Source organism: Stenella coeruleoalba (genome assembly GCF_951394435.1).
Source record: "Stenella coeruleoalba genome assembly, chromosome: 15".
Classification (NCBI taxonomy): domain Eukaryota; kingdom Metazoa; phylum Chordata; class Mammalia; order Artiodactyla; family Delphinidae; genus Stenella; species Stenella coeruleoalba.
This window is the reverse complement of record NC_137161.1, coordinates 395,513-415,789: the sequence shown is the minus strand read 5'-3', so window position 1 is coordinate 415,789 and position 20,277 is coordinate 395,513. Positions and strand designations below refer to the sequence as shown.

Below are 20,277 nucleotides of genomic sequence, written 5' to 3'. Positions count from 1 at the left end.
GGGAGGGGCCCTCTGTGGAGGGGTCAGTCAGTCCTTCCTTTGGAAATCAGAGCCAGAGAGACCTGTGTAATCCTTCCCTCATTCACTGTGCCCACCCCAGGGTCAAGACGTGCAGGATTTCGGGAGGGGGGGGTCAGTGTGTGTGCCCTGAGGTGCATCCAATTGGTAGGTGTGTGTCTGCATGACCACAGACGTCAAGCTGTGTCCTGTTTGGCCATCATGGTGTCAGGGTGTGTCTCTGTGTCCCGTACTAGGTGAGAAAGATCCTAGTCGTATGTTAGTGTCCAAGTGACTGGACACAAGGTATGGGGGGATGTCTGGGTCTTGGTGGGTGTGTGTCCAGGCCACAGCGCGTCTGCATGTCAGGGCAACGTGTGATGTTATGTGTGTTGTGTATGGGGTGCACTGTGCCTGGTGTTTTTCTGTATGTTAGGAGGTCATGGGATGCTGGGATCCTGTGTGTCAATGTGCTGCGTGTCTGGACGCTGGTGTCATCGCGTCTCTGTGTGTTGGTGCGTGTGTGTCCAGACTGCAGGGCTTGGTTTATGCCTCTGTGTGAGTATTTGTGTGTCTGGTTGCTGTGTGGGCATGTGTGGGGGCACGTGCTGTGACGTGTGTTTCTTATGTCAGAGCTCTCACTTGTGTAGGGGGCTAAATGGGGATCCCCAAAGGATAGTCGCTTCAGATCCCTGGAACCTATGAATGGGACCTCATTTGGAATAAAGGTTTTGCAGACGTGATTAAGTTAAGGGTCTTGAAATGCAGAGATCATCCTGGATTATCCAGGTGGGACCTATGTCCAGTGACAAGTGTCCTTGTAGGAGGGAGATTTGCCAGAGGTGATGTAACCCTGGAATCCAGGATGGAGTGGTGTGTCCATGAGCCCAGGAATCCCCCCAGGGCAGCCCCCAGAAGCTGGAGAGACGAGGAAGGGTTCTTTCCTGAGCCCAGGAAGGAGTGCTGCCCTGCTGGATTCCAGACTTGTGGCCTGTAGAACAGTGAGAAAGTTCGTTTCTGTTGTGTTAAGCCTCCCTGTCGTGGTCATCTGTTACAACAGCCCCAGGAACCTAACACACCTGTGTCCCTGCCCCTGGGTGCGGCCCATGGGGCAGCTGGGGCCAGCAGGGGCCTGGGGTACACAGGCGCCCCACCAGGATGGGACACCACTGCCCCCTGGTGGCCCCAGCTGGAGGCAGCTGGCCCAGGCGCCCCCTCCTCCCAGGCCCAGGCCCCACTCAAGGCTCTGAGCGTCCCCCACATGCCTGGGTGGCCAGAGTCAGACACCACACTCGCGGCACTTGAGAACCAAATTTATTTCTGATTTTTTTGTCAGAATATAAAAAAGCGCAAAACAAGGAAGATAAGACAGGAACACAGCGGGGCTGAGGGTCCAAGACAGGGAGGGAAAAGGGGAGAGAGACAGGAAGGGCTCCCTGGAAAGGGTCATGTCGTGATGGCATGAGGTGGCCAGGGATATTCAGGGCAGCCGGGCAGGATGAGGGGCTTCCCATGGGGAGGCGCACGGGATGGGGGGCACCAGGCCAGTTGTTCAAATTCCACATGGGACCTGCAACAACCAACCTCCCATCCTGAGGCTGGCACAGGGCGCGGCTTGGGATCTGGTGGCTCAGCCCCATCTGTCGCCAAGATTTTCAGAATCCCCAGGGGGTTGAGTGGGCAGAGGTGCAAGAGGGTGGGGCTGCCAGGACTGCCCTAGCTATCCCTCTGCTGGGCCCACGAGTGGTTGCTCAGGTGCTGGCTGGGTCTCCACTGGGTGGGCATGGGGGCTGCAGCTGTCAGAACAGTTCTTGTGTGGATCCGGGTTCTCCTGGGAAAGGGGCAGTGGGAACACCCACCCATGACTAAGCCTGGAAGGCAGTCTCCATGACCCTGGGAGGAGGGAGCCGTCCCGCAACCTAAGGCCAGGACACAGGTGAGCCTGGCACTGGGCGTGGGGTCCTCCTGGGGTCAGGCCTTGGGCGTGTGTCCCAGTCCCCGTGAGTAGATGGGGGCGTGGTGAGGGTTTCAAAACTGAGTGAGAGCCCTTGGCACGGTGGCTGGCTGGGCTGGGCCACTGGCCGTTCTCTGGGCAAGGACGGGGAGGGCCACACACCAAAGGGAACCTTGGCAGTTTACCCCACCTGTGTGGCAGTCCTCTAGGGGCTGGGGGAGGGCGTAAACGGGGCGAGGGGGCAGACCTCTGGCCCTGGGCGAGGGCAGGGTGCCTAGAAGACGCGTGACTCAGCGGGCGATGGAGGGTGCCGGCGAAGGGAATATAAATAAACAGACTCCTTGGGAGGCTGGGGGTGTCCACACCGGCTCTGGCCCCAGGTGGCTGCCCTGCATGCTGCCAGCAGCACCAGGGGGCGGGCCTGGGCTCAGGTCCTGGGAGGAAGGGCCCCACTCAAGCAGCCCCTGCCTGCCCGCCCGCCCACTCCCAGGCCCTGCCCGGAGTGCACAGCCAGAGGTGGCTGGAGGTGGCGACGCTCGTCCCACCTGTCCATGGGGCTGGGCTTGGCCCCTGGGGCGTCACGCGGGGTCTGAGAGGGGCTGCACGGCCAGCTCTGCCTCGTGCTCGTCAGGGGCTCCGGTCACAGTGCTGAGGTCCGGCGTTCAAGCCTAGGCAGCAGCTAGGACATGTTTCCGAAGGAAGCTGTGGGGCGAAGGGGGGTGAGGAGGGTCGGGGACCTCTGGCGTCACCCCCTCTCGCCCCAGGTGCAGGACAGCCCTTACTGGGGTCCCTGGCCACCCTCCTGAGGTCAACCCACCCACCCTGCACTCCGGGCCTCGAGGCCCAGCCCCCCCAGGCCTTTCTGAACCCGTGGGCATTCCTGGCTCCTCCCACTGACCTTGGCTGAGCAGCTGCAGGCTCCGCCCCTCCTCGCGCACCTGCAGGCGCAGCAGCTGCTGCAGCACCTCCTGCCGCTGCGCCTCCTGCGCCAGCCCCATCCGTTGCAGCTTCTCCGCGTTCAGCCGCAGCAGTGCCCGGCCTGGGAGGGAGGGGAGAGGGGTTGAGCCGAGGTTGCCATCCAAGGGGTTTCGAGAGCAAAGGCGGAGAGAGAGAAGGCAGAGAGAGGAAGAGAGGGGTCGGGTGGGCAGAGACAGACACGCAGAGAGAGACTCAGAGAGACAGGGCAAGAGAGGGAGAGAGGCGGAGGGAGGGCAAGGAGGAATGGTGGCCGAGCAGAGCAAAGCCAGGCGACGACGGAAACAGAGACAAAGCCCCAGACGGGAGAGGCCGACTGGGGAGGAAGCAGAAGAGAGAGGGGAGGGGGAGAAGGCTCTCCGGGGAGCCCGCCCCCGCCACACCCCAGCCCCCCAGCCCCCACGGCACCGGTGATGGCGTGCTGGGAGAAGGCCTCCACGTAGACGAGGTAGTTGTGGGGACAGTGCTTCTTGAGCCACTTGCAGACGTCCTGCTGACTCCACAGGACCACGGGCCTCGTCAGGCCACCCAGGGAGGGGCTTGTGTGGTACAGGCCATCGTGGTCAGAGTACAGCCGGCCCTGTGGGAAGAGGGGTGGCCGGTGGAGTGGGGTGGCAAGGAGGGCGGGGACTGAGGTGGGTGTAGTGTGTGGGTGGGTACCTGGGGGGCCTCGGTGCCAGGCTGCTGAAGGAGCTTGACCTGCCGGCTGCCAGCTGCCCTCTGGCTGCGGGAGTCGTGCCACGTGAGGCTGGTGCCCGGGGTCCGAGGCAGGGGGCAGGGGATGCTCTCGGCCGACACCGTGTGCTCCAGGAGGGTCCGGCAGAAGCTGAAGTGGGCAGTGGCTGCAAAGCAGGGGTGCCTGGTCACAGCGGTCAGGGGCAGGGGCTCCCTCCCTGTGATCCGGCTTCCTGCTCAGCCCATCTTTCCTCCACGGAAGAGGAGAGGCACGTTCCCAATTAGGGGTTCCCAAGCCTCCCCAAAGAGAAGGAAGTGTGCGCGAGCTGTCCTGAGAACTCCACCTTCAAGAAGCATAGTCTGTGCTCTGGGGAGCAGGATGGATTCTGTTTAATTAGAGAGAGACGTGGCCACCAGGGAGCCTCACACTCAGAACCAGGTGGGGCTCTCCTGGGACGGCCCTGGTCTTCTCCTTGGGCTGGCAGAGCCACATCAGACCAGGGCGCACGCACGCACAGGGCTTGCCTGTGAGGAAACGCGGCCCCAGCGTCCTGGGAGACTCTGTGCTGTGGGGAGACCCCTGTGGCTGGGCTGCCTGCCCACGTGGTCGTCGAAGGCACCTGGTCCCTGCAGCCCCACCTGGCGTTCCTTGGAGGCTTGGCCTCTGTCCTGCTGTGCTCACTGGCTGTGACTTGTGAACGAGAAGAAGGCTGAACTCTGGGCAAGCCCACGAGGTTCCTGCTGCCCCTTCCTGCAGGCCCCCTGGCGCAGGGCAGCTCCCGTGCATGGGAGCGTCAGCACAGCACACAGGCTGCACGCACGCGCTCGGGGACCCAGGCTGCCTCCTTGTGCTTTCTCTCCCCACGCCGGCTTCGTTACGCTCATCACCTTTTAGTTTTACCATCATTCTGTGCTGGTGGCTGACAGGAGTCAGGGGAGGGTAGACACCCGGACTGACCCCTCCCAAGGCCTTGCACAGGTCTTGGGACACAGGAGGTGCCCAGAAACATTGTGAATGACTGAATGGAGGGATGAAGGCTCCGTGTGGTGTCCACAAGTCAACAGAGCCCTGGGGAGAGACAGGAAGCAGGGCCCAGCCTTGCCCCGTCTTACAGCATCCACGCCCTGACTCAGCAGGCAGGATCGGGTTCCCAGGCCGGGGTCCTTCCCCCACGCCCTCAGCAGGAGAATTAGTGACCCTCCTACCACAGACACAGCCCCTCACCCCCACTGAGGGCAGGGCTTGGTGATGTGCCCAGGAGGTTTCAGTAATGCGGGAAAGCCACATCTCCCACCCCCTCCTCCCTCCCCATTCTTACAACTTTGGAATCGGATGGCAACTCTGAACTTGAGGTCTGGGGTCGGACAGAGGGCGTGGCCGAGGGTGGTTCTAGTACGGTGGGAGGAGACCCATTCTAAGCAGGCACGTTTCGGGGAAGGGACCTCGGGTCTCAGGGCTTCGCCTGGAGGGGCCTCCAGGCGGGAGAACCAGTCGGACGCCTCAGCCCGCGCCGCACCTGTCCTGGGCCCGCCGGGCCCCGCCCATTTCCTGCCCGCGCTGGGGGAGGGCTCTCCGTTCGTCTGTCGGTCCGTCCCTCCTTTCCAGCCCCAACGTCAGAATTCCAGGAGGAAATGGGGCGGGGACCCCCTCTGGGCCCCACTGCAGGGGCCGGGGAAGGTTTTACCCGCGCGAAGGAAAAGGTGACCGCGGGGTGGTGCTAGCCTGGGGACAGGAGCCTCGGCGGGTCACCTCCCCCACACCAGGGCGCGCCGATCCCCAAGGCCTGACCGCCGCCCCCCACCCCCGCCCTCGCCCCAGCGCGGGATAAAGACACTGGGAACCCCGTTCGGCCGGGACGCGCCCCCTACTCCGAGCGCGGCTGCAGTTTGGACTTCGCTAGGACCCGGCCCTGTCCCTCCGGTCTTCGAGCCCCCAGACCGCGATAGCTCCGCGCCCGGGTCCAGCCCTGCTCACCGTCCACATCCCGGCGCTCCCCGAATCCGGCGCGCACAGCCCCGGCGCGGCCTCGCGGGGGGCTCGGCTTGGTCCTCAGCTCCGTGAACATGGGGCCCGCGGGTCCCCAGCCGGTGCACACGCCCCTCGCCGGGCGCAGGGCGGCCCGTGTGGCCGGCGGGGAACGCGCGCCGCTGCCCCGCCCCAGCCGGCCCCGCGCCCGAGCCGGTCCCCGCGCCCGGCGAGTCTGCGCGGCGAGGCACCTGCTGCCGATCCCTGAGAGCGGGGCGCGCTCCGGGAGCTCCGAGGGGTGTCGGCGGCGCGCGGATGTGCGAGCGCGGAGGGCGTCTGCCGGGGCAAGGGGCGGCTGTGCGCACCTGGGCATGGCGCCAAGGACGAGTGACTCTGTGCGGCCGCCCGGGGTCCAGGCGTCTGCAGGAGCATCTGAAGGTGCCTTAGCCCTCTCTGCGTATGGAGAGGAGGGGGTATCCTACCTGCTCCTGGGACCCTCTCCCCCATGGGGCCTAGGTCAAGGGCCAGACCCACCACTTCCCTCCATTCTCCTTTGTCAATTTACTTACTCATTCCTTTATTCATGCATTCTCCAGAGCTCTCTGGAGGTTTCTCTCTCGAACGGGCACTTGCTTCCCTAGAGAAGCCAGTTTGACGCGCTCTTACCTCCCCCTCCCCACTCTGTGAACTTCAGGAGGACATCAGGGTCTCTCCCCTTCCCTCTGTAGCCCCAGAATGTGGCTCAGTGCCCAGGATGTGGCACCGAAAAGGGGTAGGCTGGGGACAGGGAGGCGAGAGAAACTCCGAGGGGGCTGCAGCAGGCAGGGGTGTGTGCTTGCTTCAGGACCCCAGTGAGAAGTGTTAGGGTGGGCTGGGGGCTGCCTGGTCCAGCAGAAGGCTAGACTTGTGACCAGCTTTTTGCCTGCTCTGCCAGGAGCCCAAGGGCTCTCCCCAGGTGTATGTGGGGACCAAAGAATGTCCCACCGCCACCTGAGCGAAGGTGCACATGGACACACAGTATCCAGATAACCGTCCTGCGTGTCCACCTAAAATACGAGCACGGGTGGTCGGACTTGCACCCGTGCGCACCAGCACACACGGAATTCACCCACATGCTGTGACCGCCCGTGCCCACAATACTGACTTGTTCTGCTGCATTTATTTATTTTCGTCAGTTAGCTCTCTAGGGTCTGGGCTCTCACGGTCACCGGAATCACCGGAATGTTCAGGGTATGGTGGGGGTGTGGGCGGGGCCGGAACTGGGCCCAGGAATCTGAGCGCGGAGAGCTAGGGCAGCAGTCTGTACCGCCATCAGGGCACATACACCCCGCACAAGCCCTACACAGTCGGCTAGGCGTGCAGTCTGCTCAGGTGTGTTAGGCCCTGCCCCGGGGCCAAGGAGACTCTGAAGAGCAGGGTGGGAGGCTCAGGGAGGAAGGGGACCCATGGGTCCTGCTCGTACAGGCAGGTCTCAGAAATGCATCGAAAACACGCAGTAAGCAGGGCCGCCCCTGCTCAGTTTTGAGGTCCCCCAGGGCTAGTCCAGGAGCACATCGCCTGCCCGCCGCACCAGGAGCGGGCGCTACAGCACGCGCGCTCGCCGCGTCTCTGTCCCCTTAGCCGCGGTCCAGAGCCGCCGGGAGCCGCCGGAAGTCGAGTTTCGGGAACTTCCGGCCAGGGAACCCGCGGTGGGCGGGGCTACGTGGGACCACGCGCTCTGCTTCCGGGGCGCGGGTGACGCGGGCAGTGATCCTTCCTGTTACAGAGCCTCGGACGTGTGTGGTTTTTCGCCTCCGGCCGCGGCCTCCATCCCTTCCCTTCTTGGCCGTCGCCGTCACCGGCGCCATGAACAAGAAGAAGAAGCCGTTCTTGGGCATGCCCGCCCCGCTCGGCTACGTGCCGGGGCTGGGCCGCGGGTGAGGCCTGGGGCGGGCCGCGCGCTTGGGCAAGGGGCCCGGGCGGGGCTGGGCGGCCGCCGACAGCGACGGGGAGGACGAGAACAGGGATGGCGCGGGGTTGGCCTGATCTTGGTGGGAAGAACGGCGCTCTGGGTTAGAGCCGACCCGAGGGAGGCTGTCTGCCCCTAGGAGGCGGGACGCTTGGGTTTGAAGCGACGACCCTGAGTCCGGTTTCTGTCCCTGGGGTGGGTGGCAGCACCGTCTTGCGAGTCTGCCGTGGCGAGGACGCAAATCTCCGTGCCGTAGTCGGAGCTCTGTGGCTACCCTCCCCCACCCCAGGCCGGGCAGACCGGCCCCCCCCATTCTTGGCTTGAGCGTGACTGATTCTCTAACCACGATCCGGGCTGGAGTCCTCTGTGTGGCCTCTCACGGTGGTACCTCATTCTTCCTCTGAGGTGCTGGTGGTCACATTAATGCTTCTTCAGACTCTCTACTCCCCAGGGGTAGGGATGGCATCTGTGAGCCTTGTGACTGGGTCCCCCAGGTCAGATGACTACCATGTATTGTTGAGTACGTGAGCAGGCATCATCACCGTGTTTATTTGTTATTCGTTTGATCAGGTTTCTCTTGTTGGGAGTATTACGTCCAGCGTTATCTGGGGCACACACAAGTCTAAGATCTTGACAGTGTCTTCAGAGGACCTGCAGTTTACTAGGGGAGATGAGGTGTTTGCATAAATAAGTACATAAAGAGGAACAGATTTAGAATTCTGGGGTTCCAGCGATCAACGTCTGAGCCAAGTTCAGAAGGACGTAGGGGTGTACAGACGTGGCAGGGTTAGAGGAGAAACTGCTGCTTTGTGTGTTGGGCATTTGAGAAGGAAGATGAGGTGTGGAGGAAGAGGAAGGAGTTGTGAGGAGTCTGTGTGGGTGGGATGTGCGGTGGGTGGTGTGGAGCTGCAGGGGCGGGGGGACCAGAGCCCCTGTAGGCACTGGAGAAGTAGACACCTCAGTACGCTGTGCTCAGAGCTGTGCTGAAGCAGAGGAAAGCTCCGCGCGGGGGTAGCTAACTTGGGTCCCAGCTGTGATGGGAGTCACGGTCTTGGAGGAGGGATTTTGGCGGTAGACCCCGTAGAATTTAGAGACAGATGGGAGGGAGAGGGAGGCAGAGCTGATGCCGTGGTACCTGGGACGGCACTGCCACCATCGGCTGAAACGACCCAGAGCAACTGTAGGGCAGGCACCGAAGGGGAACTCCGACTGGGCCACGTTGGGTTTGGGGGCCTGGTTGGATTCAGAGAGAGGGCTGCTTGGCAGATGGTTGGAAACGGGAGACTGTGACCTGGGAGCAGAGGGGTCTGGTGCCCGGGGGAATCTCCCTCAGGGAGAATGTGGGGTGGCAGAAGGTAGCCTCAGAACCTTCTCAGGTTTCTCTCTTGAAGAGGACAGCTGTGTGGAGTTCACTGCTTCTGGGCTCTTTGGGGGTTTCCCGGAGGAGTTAGAAAAAGAGGTGTCATTAGGTGACAGCTGCGGAGGGTCTTGGCACAGGAACAAGGCCACTCAAATAAATGGGCATCTTGGGGTCTCCTGCAGTGCCACTGGCTTCACCACCCGCTCGGACATCGGGCCTGCCCGGGATGCCAATGATCCCGTGGATGACCGCCATGCGCCCCCAGGCAAGAGGACTGTCGGGGACCAGATGAAGAAGAGCCAGGCTGCGGATGACGATGACGAGGACCTCAATGACACCAACTATGATGAGGTGACTTGTGAGGGGCTCCCCGGCCAGCGTCCACGTTCTTAACCCAGTGTGCTGTTGGCATCTGTGATGAGTGGCTTGGAGTGGTGGGTCCATTGCCTGTTCCAGCTAGTCAGGGCATCGGGGATAGCTCAAACAGAGTTTGAGAGGGGAGCAGGAAAAATATGAAGAAATGTGCCCTTCTGTGGTCTCTTCAGAAGAGATGCACTTGCACATGTTAGAACTGCTGCGTTGCTGCTGTGTCTTGGCTGGTCTTTAATGATGAAAATTTTAAGTGGAATTGGTAATATTTACGTTCTTTTGCTTTAGTGCTTGTTTTCTTAATGAATTCATGTTTGGTCTATTGAAGTCTTTTACAGATATGTTACAACAGGTGGCATTTTTCCTCAGAGAAAAGTTTTTTAAAAATTCAATTTCGAGTAATTTTAAAGTTACAGAGAACTTTCAAAAATAATATGGAGACTTCCTGCATACTCTTCACAAGTTTCTCCCCATCTCACATGACCCTAGTACTATTATTATTTTTTTATTTGTAAATTTTTAAAAACTTTCATTTTTTTTGGTTGCACCGCATGGCACGTGGGATCTTAGTTCCCCGACCAGGGATCGAACCAGTGCCCCCTGCAGTGGAAGCACGGAGTCTTAACCACTGGACCGCCAGGGAAGTCCCTATTTTTAAAATTTTTATTTATTTTACCTTTGTTTTTATTTTGAGGTATAGTTGATTTACAACGTTGTATTAATTTCTGCTGTACAGCAAAGTGACTCAGTTATACAGATATATACATTCTTTCCCATTACGGTTTATCCCAGGGTATTGAATTGGGTGTTCTGTGCACCCTAGTACTGTTATTGAAACCAGGAAATTAACACTGACGCAGCAATATTAACTAACCTGTAGATCTTACTTGAATTCCACTGGTTTTTCCACCTGTGTCCTACTTCTGGCCCAGGACCCTACGTTGCATTTAGTTGTGCCTCCTTAGTGTCCTCTGGTTGGTGTGGATACTCTCTCTTTCATGCCCTTGACAATTTTGAAGAGTACTCATCAGCTATTTTGTTATCCTTCAATTTGGGTTCGATTGATTGAAAAAAATTGTTGAGCAAGCATTTGGAGCTAGACGTGTTCTATTATTGATGTTTCTGTTGGTGGGGGTCGAATTGGAGAAAAGCTGACACTCTAAGTATGTTGTTTGGTTCTCAGTTTAACGGCTATGCTGGGAGCCTCTTCTCAAGTGGGCCCTACGAAAAAGATGACGAGGAAGCAGATGCTATCTATGCAGCCCTGGATAAAAGGATGGATGAAAGAAGGAAAGAGAGAAGGTAAGACAAATTGTCGTTTTTCATGCTGTGTTTATCCAACTTAAAAAAAAGCGTTTGTTTGTTTGTTTTTGGGCTGCACCGCGTGGCCTGCGGGATCTTAGTTCCCCGACCAGGGATCAAACCCGTGCCCCGTGCAGTGGAAGCGCAGAGTCTTAACTGCTGGACTGCCTGGGAAGTCCCAGAAAGTTTTGTTTCGATTTATTTCAGACTTGGAGAAAATTTGCAAGAATAGGAGATGTGTCTGCTCAGCTTTGAGGCTGCCTGGGGCTTGGTCTGTGGCAGCCACACTTGGAAAACCCTGGACTGTTGCACAGTAGCCTTGGGGGCTGGGGACTGGAGTGGAGAGCTTAGGAGCTCCGTGTTTGACTTCCCAGAAATCGACAGAATTTGGGGGATTATTCTGCCTGTGCATCAGGGTTACCATCTTTGAAATGGGCGTGGTGATGTTGATGAGTGTATGTTAAGTAATTTGGAGGTTCACTGAAGATGGCAAATGACCATTGCAGTCCTCGTGGGCATGCGGCTGTGTCTTGAGAATCTTACTGCACAGGTCATTGTTCAGCTGGGCTGGTGGGGACAGACTCCAGTGAGCTGGAGGGTGCGAGGCCCAGGCAGGCTGTGGGAGGGGCACCCTCTGTTCCTGGGGGTCCGTTGGGGGAAGACCACTCCCCCGCAGAGCCCTCCTGTTTTGCCTCTGGGGCTCTCAGGTGGGTGTGTTGGATTGAACTTGGCCCAGCACGTCTGTCCTTGATGTTACCTCATTGGCAACTTTCTGATTCCTTGTCATTTTCTGGGGAAATATATGCAAAGTTAACATAGGATCCTGCAAACTATGATAAGTTTTATTGCTTCATAACATGTTTATATTTTTTACTACAAAAAGAATGCATTCTCACTCTAGAATATTAGGACAATAAGTTTAAGTGTAAGTAATGTTTATTCACAAGCATGGAAGGTGACAGTTAACATTTTGGTTTACTTTTTTCTTTCTATTGCTCATTATACATACAGTTTTTTTTTCATAACTTGTAGAATTTTTAGTTTTCTCAAAATCACATTAGAAGAGTGAAGTACCGTTCTTCAGGGGAGTTTTTTAAAAGCACGTTATTTAATCAATGTGCATGAACTTATACGTATCGTAATTTGGTGGTTTTGCATATTAAAGAAGACTTGATTCCAATCTTCTGGAATTCATTCATTAAAAAAATCTGAGTGATGTGGATACATACAGAAAATTGTTGTATTAAGTGGTTTTAGGGAAGTGGTTGGCTTTTGAAAACTTCACAATACAAAAGAGCAGAAGGAACAGCGTAGCAGACAGGCGTGTGCCCCCACGTAGTCCGCACTATTCGGTTTGCACATTCGCTTCTGCTTCTGCAGGTGGGCTTTGCTGGCTCCCGTTGGTGTCAGTTCGCCCTGGCGCTGAGCAGTCCATCCTTGTTACCTGGTAGCCAGTCCACATCCACTGTTCCCTGCTTGTCCCCAGAACTTTGTAGAACTGCCTTTTACGAGCCATGACGCAGTCAGCACCACTGCTCAGGCATGTCCCCTAGCCACCACCACCCCTTTACGGAACGACTGCCCACCTCCTCATGGCACCCTTTCACTTGTTGCGCTCTCATCGTTTCCTGTGGATTGGAAGTTGGAGCCTGAGGCTTGATTCAGATCAGTGGAGCACCTTTGGCCAGAAAACCTGATGGTATCTGTGCGAGCTGCTTCCCATCAGGAGCTGTGATGCCAGGCAGTCTCCAGCCGGTTGAGAGGTGTTTGTCTTTTCCAAGCACGTCGTTATTCACAACGCATTCAAGTTCCTGTCTGACCTTGTGGAGGGAAATATAAATCTCAGCGTCGGGAAGCCCTGGCTGCCGGGCTCATGTCTACTCCGGTTTGCCTAGCTTGGTCGATACTTTGTCACCATTGCCCACGGCTCTTTGAGTTCACGTGTGACCTGGTCCTAAGTCACCAGGAACCCATTTGGATGGGCAGCTAGGACAACGGTTCAGCTTTTCTTCTGAGCTGAGTTATTCAGAGGATGGCCCTACCTTTGGGACTTTATAGAATTTTAAAGCAGTAAATATACTTGTTTTTAAATGCAGGTATTTAATGGAGTAAGACAACTTGCTTTTTATTTTAGTGAGTTCTGCATGTTTTTATCTGGTAGCGAGTTGAGTTATTTGTGAATGTATCCATTGTTGCCTTAAAATAGATTTGATTTAACTGCTAAGTGTGTGGAATTACTCTTTTTGGTGATTTAATTAGGAAGGATAATAAAGTGACTTTGTTTCAGAATGGACATCCAGGATTTCTAATACGTGCACACGTTTTACTTCTAGGGAGCAAAGGGAGAAAGAAGAAATTGAGAAATACCGTATGGAGCGCCCCAAAATCCAGCAGCAGTTCTCAGATCTCAAAGTGAGCAGATGGGTGGCCTGCTGTTCCTCGTGGCCTTCCCAGCGGAGAGCAGACGCGCTGGGGCACAGCTGATGAGACGAGCACAACTTTGCTCACTCTGCCCTTTCTTTAATTCAGAGGGTAGAAGAAGGGCCCTGCTTGGGTGTGCTTAATTATACGTGTGTGTGCAGAAAAGCTCTCCTCCCCAGAAGAGGGGGGGCAGAGGAGCTGATTTTCTTTGTAACTTTGTACCTATGTCCATTCAGACATCAGGTTTTCTGAACCGTGTTCCCTGGGCTTTGACAGAACAATTTAAATCTGAGTGAAGTAGAGCAGCCCCAACAGGTTGATTTTTCTAATCGAAGTAGATGAACCGTGTCTGCATCAGAGTCCTCAAGGCATCATGACTTGGGCGATAGGGGTCAGGGAGAACATCATTTTTCTTGTGCGTGTGCAATTCTGCCAGAGAATTAATGTTTGGGGGCCGGGTGTTTCCAGAGGAAGTTGGCAGAAGTCACAGAAGAAGAGTGGCTGAGCATCCCTGAGGTCGGCGACGCCAGAAACAAGCGGCAGCGGAACCCCCGCTATGAGAAGCTGACCCCCGTTCCCGACAGCTTCTTTGCCAAACATTTACAGACTGGAGAGAACCACACTTCAGTAGATCCCCGGCAGACCGTGAGTACCCACAGAGAAGGCAAACGGGGCTCCTTGTGTCTGGTCGGACAGATCAGGACGGGGGGCGGGGGCAGCGCTGGAGGAGCCGGAGTATGTGCTCCTGCTGTGCCACGGCTGAGTCTGTCCGACGGTTCAGACGTCGGGCTCCAGTGGAAAGAGTTTCCAGAGATGAGAATGAAGTGCATGCAAACGCAAGCCAGCGTCTTGTCCTTGCTTCCCCCAGCAATTTGGAGGTCTGAACACACCCTATCCAGGCGGACTGAACACTCCATACCCAGGTGGGATGACACCTGGATTGATGACACCCGGCACAGGTGAGCTGGACATGAGGAAGATCGGCCAAGCCAGGAACACTTTGATGGACATGAGGCTGAGCCAGGTGAGAGGTCGTGTCATGCGTTATGTTCCTACAGATCATATTAAAGAATTTTTGTTTTGCTTATAAAACTAATTTATATTTGTGAAAAGTTCACCCTTTGAAGGGCTTCGTCACATGTTAAACAGACCTGTGACATGTCCAATTCCCTGTCCCATTACACAGTGTGATGGGATTCTGCACGTAGGCTGGTGCGTGTGTCGACCCGGGGCGGGCACAGGTGTGCTGCATTCGGTGCCAGCAGCGAAGGGCCACCTGATGCGGTTCTCCTGCTCCCTTGGGGCTTGGGGTCTGTGGCAGGTGATAGAGGGCTGCCTGAGGAGCAGCCCAGACAGGCACTTGTGACAAGCCACGTGTTTACTGTTGATGTCGCTTAATGCCCTTCCCTTTTTACATAAAAGTTAAACGTACGTGTGTTCCTCCTGCACCCTAGTGAATCCTTGTGTCCTTACGGGGCGTGCACTTGGTTCCGTGCTCTAGAAAACCCAGGCAGAGTGAAGACCCTTTCTCATATGACATGCACGTCAGAAACCGTGAAGGAAAATACTTTCAAATTGACTACATACAAATCAAAAACTTTTGCACGATAGAAAGCACTGTAAAGTCAAGAGAACCAGCAAATCGGAAGGAGTCATGCACATGAAAACCAGACCCAGTGTAGTCGTGTGTGTTGAAGAGAGTGTGGACCTGCACAGGCCAGGACGTGACCAGGGCGGCACACCCACACCACTGGGGAATGCTTTGTGTTAAACATTTTTATGGAAAAATTTCACACATAGTTAGAAAAACAGCAGAGTGAAGTACTCAGCCATTCCTGTTGCTTCAGTGGAAAACTTAAATTTTAATTGAGCTTTTGCTATACTTGAGTTTTTTACGGTGAGCAGGTATTTTACAGTAAAAAAATAAGTAGTAGCTTACAGATCCAAAAAATTGCACGCTTTCATGCTACTAGACGTGTATTTACTTTATAAGTTGGAGAGTAGTTCATTGTGAATATCATGATTTAGTCTTCGATTGATGGACCTTTTGGGTGGTTTCTGCTTGTTCGTGGTTACAAACCATGTTTTTTTTATTTTTTAATAAATTTATTGTTTATTTTTGGCTGCGTTGGGTCTCCGATGCTGCGCACAGGCTTTTCTCTAGTTGCAGCGAGCGGGGGCTACTCTTCGTTGAGGTTCGTGAGCTTCTCATTGCGGTGGCTTCTCTTGTTGCGGAGCAGGGGCTCTAGGCGCTCAGGCTTCAGTTGTTATGGCACGTGGGCTCTAGGGCACGCGGGCTCAGTAGTTGTGGCACGCGGGCTGAGTTGCTCCGTGGCATGTGGGAATCTTCCCAGGTCAGGGATCGAGCCCGTGTTCCCTGCATTGGCAGGCGGATTCTTAACCACTGCGCCACCAGGAAAGTCCCACAAACCATGTTTTGATGAACTCCTCCTGCTTCTATCTTTGCAGATTTAAGTAAATATTTTTACAGTATCTTTAAAGTGGAATTGTTGGATTGGCATATTTTCACTTAGGTGCTGAATTGTCTCTCAAAGGCACGACATTCCACACTCGGCAACATGGGGGAGCTGGTTGTGCCATCGATCACCCCCCGCCCCCACCCCATTGGCAGCTCTGGTCTGGGGGCCTTTGTGAGGCCCGTTCCCTCCAACAAGCCTCCGCTTAATTTGCATCCTTGTGAGTGGTGAGGTTCAGCTTCATTTACGTTGCATAGATCTAGTTTGTTGTTTCTTTCACACTTGTGTGTAAAATGTAGAGAAAAAATAGTAATGTTTTGTGCTAAGATATGTATAAGATGAAACTTAAAGATTTAGCTGTTTCTGAGTGTATAGCTCAGGGGCATCGAGTCCATGCATATTGAAGTACTGTCTTCATTGCTATAACTTTATAGTAAGTCTTTAAGTTGGGTCGTGTTCTCCGACTTTGTTCTTCTGCTTCAATGTTGTGATGGCTGTTCTGGGTCCTTTGCCTCCTCTCCATGTGAACTTTAGAATCTGCTTGTCAATATCTACAAAGTAACGGGGATTTTGGTTGGGAATGTGTTGAATCTACAGATCAAGTTGGGAAGAACTGACATCTTGACAATACTGAGTTTTCCTGTGCATGAACGTGGAATCTCTCTCCATTGTTATAGTTTTTCTTTGATTTCATTTGTTAAGGCTTTGTAGTTTTTCCTCTTACAGATCTTGTACGTAATTGTTAGGTTAACGTCTAGGTATGGTTGACCCTTGGACAGTGTGGGGTGTTAGGGGCACTGACCCTGTATGCAGTTGAGGGCCGTCCACGGCCGTCGGTTCAGCCAGCTGCAGATCGTGTAGCGGTGTGGTATGTGTTGAGGGGAAAAATCCAGGTATAAATGGACCCACACAGTTCAAACCCGTGTTCAAGGGTCCACCGTGTTTCACAGTTTTGGGGGCTCTTGTAAATGTTGTTGTGTTTTTAATTTCAGATTCGACATATTCACTGCTGGTATGTAGGATAGTGATTGATATTAACCTTGTATCCTGCAGCCCTGCAGTAATTACTTATTAGTTCTAGGAGTTTTCTGTTGATTTTTGTCAAATCTTCTACATAGATAATCAATCAAGTTGCCTGCAAACAAAGGGAGTTTTCTTTCTTCCCGTCGCTTTTCCTCTCATCCTTTCCTTGTCCTGCTGCATTTTTGCCCACTTTTTACTCAGGTGGTTTTGTTTTTGTCGTTGTCATGGTAACTTTAAGACACAACTTGAGAGAGTGCTACAGTGAACTGCTCCGTGAAAATGTAAAGAACGTTAGCTGAGATCATCAATCTTTGTGATTTCCGGGTTTCAATCATTCTTAGATGGACCTTGTGTTCAGTTAGGCTTTTCCCCCTGGGACTTTTATGTTTTCTTTTTTTTATAAAATCTTTGTTCTGTGTGGGTGAAATTTGCTTATTATCGCTACAAACTATTGTTTGAGTTAAGGTTGTTTTCTTACTTGAAAGTTCCCATGCCCACTGGTAGTCGGGATTATGGGAAGGGGCTCCAGGGACCCTCCGAGGACTTCGTTCCAGGCAGTCCTGGCTCTGTCCGACTAGCTGGGCTTGGCCTGTCTTGCAGGTATCTGACTCGGTGAGTGGGCAGACTGTGGTTGACCCCAAAGGCTATCTGACAGATTTGAATTCCATGATCCCGACTCATGGAGGGGACATCAAGTGAGTACCCTGCAGGGCCAGTGGCTGGGTGGGCTCGGCTTGCTGGGAATGTGTTGGATTTTATTTGAAGAATACGCAGCCAGAACAGGATGTGGATGTTCTAAGAAAGGTAGAGTGGGGTTGTTTGATTTCGCCTTTAAGATATATCTGTACCCGTTCACCGTGGACGTTAAATTTGTTACAGATGACATTCCAAATCTGTGTGTGTGCCGAGCTAGCGAGCAGCTTGACGATTGCGTCCCGTGTTTCTGACCTTGACCTTGGGCTCGATGCCTGTGTGTGTGGAGGTGCCGCAGACTTGGAAGGGTGCCGACTGAGTTCTGACTTGGTTCTGTCAGCAGGGGCATCAGATGTGACGGTCTGGACACTGTCTGCAGTGGCACCCTCCTCCGGGCCGGGCGCCCTCAGCAGGTGGTGGCCTGACCCAGTGCTTTCTCGCCTGCACAGTGACATCAAGAAGGCCAGGCTGCTGCTCAAGTCTGTTCGGGAGACAAACCCTCACCACCCGCCAGCCTGGATCGCGTCGGCCCGCCTGGAGGAAGTCACTGGGAAGCTGCAGGTGGCTCGGAACCTCATCATGAAGGGGACAGAGATGTGCCCCAAGGTAGGGCGCCCTCCCCAAGCTGCACCCTGCCCCTGAGGGGCTTCAGCGTCTGGGACGCCACGCAGGACGCCGTGGGAGTGAGCTGGGCTTGGAGGGAATTGCCTGCCTTTTGGTGTTGAAGCTGCAGGCGGTGGGACAGGCGAGGAGGGGAAGAAAAGTTGGGAAAGGGTTTTTCCTGCTTATTTTTACTTGGAGTGAAAGCCTGACTGCCGCTACTTCAACAGGGAGATAACCTTAACTAGAGAGACCAAGGCTGGTCAGCCCTTCGCCCTCCCTGACGTCAGAAACCTGGAGGTGGGCCTGACTCTTAGGGGGTGTGATTGGATCAGCTCCAGAAAGTCCTGAGACCCTCTGAGGGACTGTACGCTCACTGTGAAGGCTGGGGCACCGTGACAGCCAGAGGTGCCCTGCGAATCCTTCCCCCAGGACGTTAGCATCAATCCGAACCTCCCAGGCAGACGCAGGGCTGCCTGCCTGTGTGTCTCTACCTCGTCGTGGGTTGACTTCCTACCCTGAGCGCAGGCTGTGCTCTCCTCACAGTGTGGTGGCGTGTCTTTCCCACACAGGCACAGACGTGCTGTAGCTACGCTCCCACGTGTGGGGCTTTCAGGGGGTCTCTGGCGCAGGCGTGCTGGGCGCCCAGCTCACCGTAAACCCCGGGCCCCGCGGGTGGGAGGACCCTGGCCCCCCTGCCTCCAAGGCTCGTGTGTGCCCTTCTGGGGTGCCTGCCGCCCCACCAGCCTGTGCATACACTGTCTGTCCTGTTCCTTTGCCCCCCAGAGTGAAGATGTGTGGCTGGAAGCAGCGAGGTTGCAGCCTGGGGACACAGCCAAGGCCGTGGTGGCCCAAGCTGTCCGTCACCTCCCACAGTCCGTTAGGATTTACATCAGAGCAGCTGAGCTGGAGACAGACATCCGCGCCAAGAAGCGGGTTCTTCGAAAAGGTGAGCCTCCCTTAGGGACCCGGCAGGAGCGGCGCCGCCTGGCTGTGTACCTGGAGGTGGGGGGCAGCCCCGCAGCTCTGTTGCCGGCTCGGGGAGCAGCCTCGCCGCTGCTTCGCTCGGGCTCTGCTGGGAGGGCTTAGAGAGTGGGGGATGCTCTCCAGGCCTTCGTCTGCCCTGGGTTGCTTCTGCCCTTGGAGCCTCTGTCAGGGAAGCTTCTGGCTGAGCTGCCTTCTCCTGCTGTGTGGCCTTGGGTGAGGGCAGGTGCTCTGTGGCGCTGTGGAATGCTGTGTGCAGGTGCCGTGTGCAGGGCGAGGGAACCACTAGAAGCTGGCCTTGCGGCGCTAGCCTTCCCGTTTCCGCCCGCAGCAGGTAGAAGGTGCCACTCGGGTCTGAGTCTCAACTGCCTCGGTGATCGCACTAGAGTGGCACGTGAATGAACTGCTTCCCATCTTGGGAAACTCCTGCAGGGCAGTGTGTTGGTGTGTGTGCCGTTGGCTCGTGGCACGCTGAATGGTCTGCACGCCGGGGAAACTGAGTCCACCTGGGAGTCACTGCCAAGATGGAGCTTTTGTGGGTAGTTGCTTTTCATCGTTGCAGAAGTGAGAAAAGAACAGCTTTGCTCCCTTCACTGGAGCCGTAGACGAGATGCTGCTTTTGACTTTTGTTCCAGATTCAGCACCAGCTGGTCGGAGGGCTGACCTGGAGTAAGCCTGTGCAGACGGCTTGTTCCCCTTGAATTTGTAGTGTGGGTGAAATAGGTGTGTTTTGGGGAATTGAGGGCAGCTTGCAGTGGGCAGTTTCCAACTCTTGTTCCTAAGGTGTGTGTTTGCGTGAACCGTCAGGGGCGTGTGATGTTAGATGTGCAGGGGTTGCTGGCTGCGGCCTGTGGCGCTCTACTCTCTGTGTGTGTTAGAGGCCAGGTGGTGGCCACCTTGTGTGTGACGCTGACCGCGTGTGAATGTGTGTGTGTTCCAGTGTTTTCCTCTCGGGTCTGGTTTCTTATTGCAGCCCTGCCACACTTAAAATGAGGCCGGGGCGGAAAGTCAGCACCTGTTTTGGTTTATAGAAATCAGCTCATCTCTTTTCAGCCAGGAAAATAGTTCTCTGATGACAAACACATTAAACTCTGGGTAATTAGCACGATTTATTTAGGAAAGCTCTACTGAATTTCCCCTGCCACAGTGTGATGAATGGTCAGAATGGCTTTGTGGCCACTCCCTGTTCACCCCCAGATTACCTGGGTTCATTTCCAGTTGGCTTCAGATTTGGAGAGGGGAGTAGGCCTGGAAGGGGGCCTCCAGGGGAGCGTCGAGTGATCGGTTTCCAGGCCGTCCTGGGCCTCCCGGCTGTGCTTTCCTTCAGGCTGCGCGAAGGTGGGGGGAGCGTGAAGCCCCAGCTGGCCTCCACCCTGCTCCCCGGCCCTGTTCCTGGCCTTCCCCATCCTTAGAGTGTTTCCAAAAACAGTGCTCTTTCTCTAGGTGCCTGGGGCACAGCTGGCGATGCCTCCTTTAGCTCTTGGTGAACCTGACAGCTACTGCTGGAAGGATCTGATATTTGGAAACCAGTGA

General features: G+C 55.4%; 2 protein-coding genes across 2 annotated transcripts in view; one reads left to right on the top strand and one right to left on the bottom strand.

Moving 5' to 3' along the window:
• Positions 1-2,580: 2,580 nt before the first annotated feature.
• SAMD10 (sterile alpha motif domain containing 10) lies at positions 2,581-5,707 on the bottom strand. The gene is made up of 5 exons (XM_079945569.1): positions 5,577-5,707; positions 3,587-3,768; positions 3,335-3,506; positions 2,850-2,990; positions 2,581-2,653 (listed from the first exon to the last, which is right to left on the bottom strand). Exons 1-5 carry the CDS (start codon positions 5,665-5,667, stop codon positions 2,631-2,633), a joined length of 609 nt encoding a protein of 202 aa, XP_079801695.1. The 5' UTR covers positions 5,668-5,707; the 3' UTR covers positions 2,581-2,630.
• A 1,320-nt stretch (positions 5,708-7,027) lies between these two features.
• Positions 7,028-20,277, top strand: part of PRPF6 (pre-mRNA processing factor 6) — a 34,534-nt gene continuing 21,284 nt past the window's right edge. The window contains exons 1-9 of the mRNA XM_079899076.1: positions 7,028-7,483; positions 9,058-9,226; positions 10,428-10,546; positions 12,880-12,958; positions 13,436-13,612; positions 13,836-13,991; positions 17,068-17,162; positions 17,610-17,766; positions 18,547-18,709. Of these exons, the coding sequence (XP_079755202.1) occupies positions 7,413-7,483; positions 9,058-9,226; positions 10,428-10,546; positions 12,880-12,958; positions 13,436-13,612; positions 13,836-13,991; positions 17,068-17,162; positions 17,610-17,766; positions 18,547-18,709 (1,186 nt within the window). The 5' untranslated portion in view covers positions 7,028-7,412. The remainder of the gene's footprint in view (positions 7,484-9,057; positions 9,227-10,427; positions 10,547-12,879; positions 12,959-13,435; positions 13,613-13,835; positions 13,992-17,067; positions 17,163-17,609; positions 17,767-18,546; positions 18,710-20,277) is intronic.